This window comes from Brassica napus, chromosome C3 (assembly GCF_020379485.1).
Source record: "Brassica napus cultivar Da-Ae chromosome C3, Da-Ae, whole genome shotgun sequence".
Classification (NCBI taxonomy): Eukaryota; Viridiplantae; Streptophyta; class Magnoliopsida; order Brassicales; family Brassicaceae; genus Brassica; species Brassica napus.
Window position 1 is genome coordinate 48167719 of NC_063446.1, and position 5577 is coordinate 48173295.

At 48.2% G+C, this 5577-nt stretch overlaps 1 protein-coding gene across 1 annotated transcript; it reads right to left on the bottom strand.

The window, feature by feature from the left end:
• Nucleotides 1-1883: 1883 nt before the first annotated feature.
• On the bottom strand, nt 1884-3815 carry LOC106403594. The gene is made up of 2 exons (XM_013844409.2): nt 3318-3815; nt 1884-3200 (listed from the first exon to the last, which is right to left on the bottom strand). Exons 1-2 carry the CDS (start codon nt 3813-3815, stop codon nt 1884-1886), a joined length of 1815 nt encoding a protein of 604 aa, XP_013699863.2.
• Between the last annotated feature and the right edge of the window lie 1762 nt (nt 3816-5577).

Here is a 5577-nt window from a genome sequence, read left to right on the forward strand (position 1 = left end):
GAGATATGGCGGCTCAGTGTGACTTATTGATTCGGCAGGTGAGAGATTCGGCTAGATGGGAGCTTATGAAGGAATGGTTGGAAAGAAGGACGGAGCACTGGGATCCTGAGGAAGAATATCGTCAGCATCTGCTTAGGTCTGAGGGATTGGATCGCCATTCTGGAGGGTTTTCCCAAGTCAGCTTGAGGTCTGTTGCGGAGTCTCGAGTCTCAGCTGGTCCGCCTTTCTAGATGCTTTTTGTCGAACCTGTTTTTCTTTGAATAATGGTTTCTTGTTGCCTTTCTTGATTCTCTTTGGAACAATGATTTTTCGTAATAAATTCCTTTTCCCTGCAAGCTTTGTTTCTCGTTCTCGTGAGTTTGGGATTCAAAGATCGGAATCTTAGCTCTGGCGATATAGGATTCAGAGGTCTTTCTAGGGACCCTGAGGTCGTTGGCCTATAGGCTATATAGATCGTTTATAGATTTTGGTTATCGGGCTTTGAGGCTGTTTAGGAACTTCTATACTGAGGATCCTGAGATCATAGTTGAGCCCGGGGGTTATAAAGAACTTGAAGGTTCACCTATTCCAGGTCCTGAAAAAATCATTTCAGGGCCCGGAGACTGCTTGGGGACCCAAAGGTTTTCAATAACCCGGGGGTTCTGAATTATTAGTGTAAGGGACCGTATTCTGCCTGCCTAGGTGAGGCCGCTACTGATACCTGTTGGGATTTCACATTCTGCCGCTCGGAAGCTAGCCACTATCGAGTTCCCGCGCTGCATGCTGCTTCAGCAGGAAGCCACTATCAGACTTAGAGGGTGCTGGTATGGGTGAAAACCCAAGTGCCATGCTTACGCTGCTTTTCACGTCTGGAGAAACAAGATATCATAGGGTGCTCCCGGACTTTTGCACTTTTGCTCCCTGTTATCATAATACTTTTGCAATTATACCTTGTGTCCCCTGTATTATTTAGCACGTAGCGTTTTAATACATGTGCCTTTCACGTTTGGGTATTTATTTAGTTTGGGACCCCGATATGCCTGAGGCTATACAAGGGTCTTTAGGTAGTATTGACGGCATACTCGGGCTTGTGCAGACCCATTCCTACAATATGTCTCATACCCGTTTTGTTTTTCTGTGGTCGTACCACTTTTTCATTGAGGGTTGGCCAGGATCGGAGGTCGCTTGGACCTGATCCAGCTCGTTTGCCCCTTTAAGTATGATGGTATTCCTACTACTCTTTTATAGTCTAAACTATTTTATTGCATAAGCTGTGTCCGGAGACGTTTCATCGTTCATAGGAGTAGGAATCAGTAATGCTTAAATAATAGATATAGAAAATATGATCCGGGGATCGATGTTAAAAATGATAGGCTCTGAGGTGCAGGGAATTCCAGCAATTGGGTTGTATTTTACCTTTGGCGTCATGCAGCCTGTATGCTCCTACTCCCCGCACCTCGATTACCTTATAGGGTCCCTCCCAAATTGGGGTGAGTTTCCCAGTTGTTTTATTTGCTCGTCGTAGGACCCAATCGCCTTGCTGAAAGGTTCTGGTTCTTACCTTCTTGTTGTAGGTCTTGGCTACTTCTTGCTGGTAGGACCAGTTTCTCAGTCGAGCCGCTTCTCTTTTTTCGTCGAGTAGGTCGAGACTCAGCGACATTAGCTCATGATTTTTCTCCTGAGAGGTGGTCCCCGAGACCGTGGTCTTCACATGCATCTCGGTTGGGATTATGGCCTCTGCTCCATATACCAACGCATAGGGGGTCTCATGTGTTGCTGTATTGGGGGTAATCCGATAGGCCCAAAGGACTACATGTAGCTCTTCCACCCAGTTTCCTTGAGAACCCTCCAAGCGTTTCTTCCGCATATTTACCACAGTCTTGTTTATGGATTCCGCTTGCCCATTAGATTGAGGGTGTCGAAGTGTAGCGAAGGAGAGCCTTATGCCCCAGTCTTTGCAGAACTCCTTGAAATTGGCTTGTAAACTGAGGGCCGTTGTCTGTAACAATTTCCTCTGGAACCCCGAACCGCGTGATCACATGCGTCCGTATGAATTTTCTGATTTGGACGTCGGTTATCTTGCTGAGTGCTTCTGCTTCGACCCATTTCGAGAAATAGTCTGTTACTATTAGGAGGAAGACCTTCTGCCCTGGCGCCATGGAAAACTTCCCCACTATGTCCATGCCCCATTTCCTGAAAGGCCAGGGTGAGCTTATGGACTTGAGATACTCTGGACGTAGTTTAGAAACTGGAGCGTGTCTTTGGCATTTGTCACAGAGCTTAGCGTTTTGATTGGCATCCTCGGCCATCGTGGGCCAGTAGTATCCCGTGCTTTTAGCTCTCAACACTAAGCTTCTTCCGCTGGAGTGAGACCCACAATCTCCCTCGTGTAGTTCCACCAGGATCCTAGCTGCTTCACGGGGTGTGAGGCATCTCAAGTATGGGCCAGAGAAAGACCTGCGGTATAGCTTTCCCTGAGAGAGGCAGTATCTAGCGGCTTCCTTCATAATTTTCCTGCTCTCATTGCGGTCTTCTGGGAGTATGTCATCCTCCAGATACCAGACTAAGGGAGTCATCCATGTTTCTTCCTCTTCAATGGCGGAGATCTCCTCGTTCGAAGGCTCTACTAGGGTGGCCGGCCATTGGAGTACCAGGAAAGGAATACTCATCTGGGTATGCGTCTCAAGGACGGACCCTAGGTTAGCCAAAGCGTCGGCTTGCGAATTCTGTTCTCTGGAAATCTGAGTGAGTTTGCAGCTTTTGAACATCTTGATGAGACGCTGCGCGACTGCCAGATACCAGATCATGCTATCATCCTTAGCCTGGTATTCTCCTTGTGCTTGATTGATAATTAGTTGGGAGTCACTGTAAACTTCGATATTTTCTGCACCCAGCTGGTGGGCGAGCGATAATCCAGCGATCAAGGCCTCATACTCGCTCTTGTTATTTGTTGCCTTGAAGTTACATCTTACGGCTCTCGAGGTCGTGTTCCCTGCTGGAGACGTGAGAATGATCCCTACTCCTGCCCCTCGAACATTACTGGAGCCGGCTACATGCAAGGTACATTCTCCTTCTTCTTCTATCCCGTTCCGGAGACGTATCTCATGTTCAAGAACCGGGAGCAGAGCTGGAGAGAATTCTGCTACAAAATCTGCTAGGACCTGGGATTTAATCACCGTGGCTGGCCTGAATATCACGTCGTATTCCCCAAGTACGACTGCCTATTTCGCCAGTCGTCCGGAAACCTCAGGCATGTGCAAGACCAGCTTTATCGGAAAGGAGGTAATGACCACAATTGGGTGAGCTTGAAAATAAGGCCGCAACTTTTGAGCGGAAACCATCAGGCCTAGGGCCAATTTCTCCAGATGGCTATAGCGGGTTTCCGCGTCCAGGAGGGCTTTACTCACGTAGTAGATTGGCAGCTGCTTAGTTCCCTCTTCTCGGGACAGGACGGCGCTGACTGCATGTTCTGAGACCGCGAGATACAATAGCAAGACCTCACCAAGCAAGGGTTTAGATAAGAGGGGAGGAGTGGTGAGGTTGGCCTTGAGCTCGTGGAGAGCCGACTCACACTTCTCGGTCCACTTGAAATCCTTTGGGTTCTTTAGGGTTTCAGAGAAGGCATGGGATTTGTCGGAGAGTCTGGATATGAATCTGCTCAAAGCCGCCATCCTACCGGTCAGCTTCTGAACTTCTTTGACGTTTCTTGGAGAGGGAATCGAGTGGATGGCCTTGATCTGCTCTGGGTTGGCTTCGATGCCCCGGTGGGTCACGATATACCCTAGAAATTTTCCGAAACTGACGCCGAATGAGCACTTGGCTGGGTTGAGCTTCATGTTGTATCTTCGGAGGGTAGAGAAGGCTTGTTGTAAGTGCGATATATGATCCTCTGCTTCCAGGGACTTTACCAGCATATCGTCGATGTAGACTTCATAGTTTGCCCTATCTGATCCGCGAACATCATATTTACAAGCCTCTGGTACGTCGATCCGACGTTCTTCAGACCGAAGGGCATGACATTGTAGCAATAGATCCCTCGGGACGTCATGAAGGAGGTCTTCTCTTGGTCTTCGGGATGCATGAGTATTTGGTTATAGCCGGAGAAGGCATCCATGAAGCTCATTAGTTGGTGTCCAGCTGTGGAATGGACAAGCTTATCGATGTGAGGGAGAGGGAAGGGGTCCTTTGGACAAGACTTGTTGAGGTCCGTGAAATTAATGCAGACTCGCCATTTTCCATTTTTTTTTCTGACTATGACCACGTTGGCCAGCCATTCTGGAGCAAACTTCTTTGTTGATTATAGTATCTCTTTCCGGAGCAAACTTCCTTTGCTTCTGTCTTATAAGTTGGTGCAAGGGATCTACTTGCAGCTGGTGCATAATGATCTCTGGGTCGATCCCGGGCATATCCAAGTGGGACCACGCGAAGCAATCGGAGTTTAATCTAAGGAAGTCTATCAGCCTTCTTCTCAGCCCCTCGGAGAATTTGGAGCCGATCTTGAGGTTACGGATCCAGTTTCCTTCGATCAACGGCACATCATCCATATCTTCAATCTCGGGTTCTTCCGAATGTGGAGCCCGAGGCTTGCTTTCCTGATCTCCTTTAATCGCTCTAATGCCCCAGGGTGTGGGGAATTTTATTATCTGATGGAGAGTTGAGGGGACCGCCCCCATGTTGTGAATCCATGCTCGGCCGAGGATCCCGTTATAGGAAGAGTGGCAGCTAACGACCAGGAACTTGGTGTGTAAGCTGACTCCTTCACCGTAGGTAGGGAGGATGGTTTCCCCCGTTGTTCATTTTATTTCTCCGCTGAACCCGATGAGGGGGATCGCTTTGCGTATCAGGGCATTCTCCTCGAGCCCTAGACCTTGATATGCGGCCTGGAAGATGATGTTACAAGATCTACCACTGTCCACCAGTATCCTCTTGACCAGACAGTTCTCTATAGTAAGCGAGATGACGAGGGCGTCATGATGTGGAGCCAAGACCTTCTCTCGTTCTTCGGAAGTGAAGCCTATCTTGTCGGTTCCAGGGTGTTCCGACTGGATGGTTTCAGGGTCGTCCCCTACACCTTTGGTATTTTTCTTGACGGCGGGGTGGCTTACATCACCTACCTCCAGTCCCCCGGATATGACGTGGATCTGATGTAATTTAGTTTCTTGGCTTCGCAAGTGCCGGGTAGCCCCTGGGGCTCGGCTTTTCTTCGAACGGCTTCGGATAGCTCGTTGCGCTCATCCATCGCCATCATCACGAAGTTAGATTACTCCCCTCCTTCTAGCGCCAAACTGTTAGGAGATTTTTGTGTAGGCTCTTTTAGAGTACCACGGAACAATGGATAAGCTGGTTTCTTTTAAGTTTTTGTGTATGTTTTGTTGGGGATTTAGTAAGTTAACGAAGATATCGGCTTGAAGAGACTTTTATTTGATAGAACAAGCAAGAACAAGCGAGGTTACAAGGTATTAGGTAAGAACCCTAATTCTACCCGTCTAGTTCTAATCTCTAAGCCTTGGAGAAGTCAATCCTTTGCTTTAGGGATTTAGGAGCTCTTATATAGTCGTCCTGAAGTCGGTTTGGTTTAGGTTAAACTCTTCCATATTC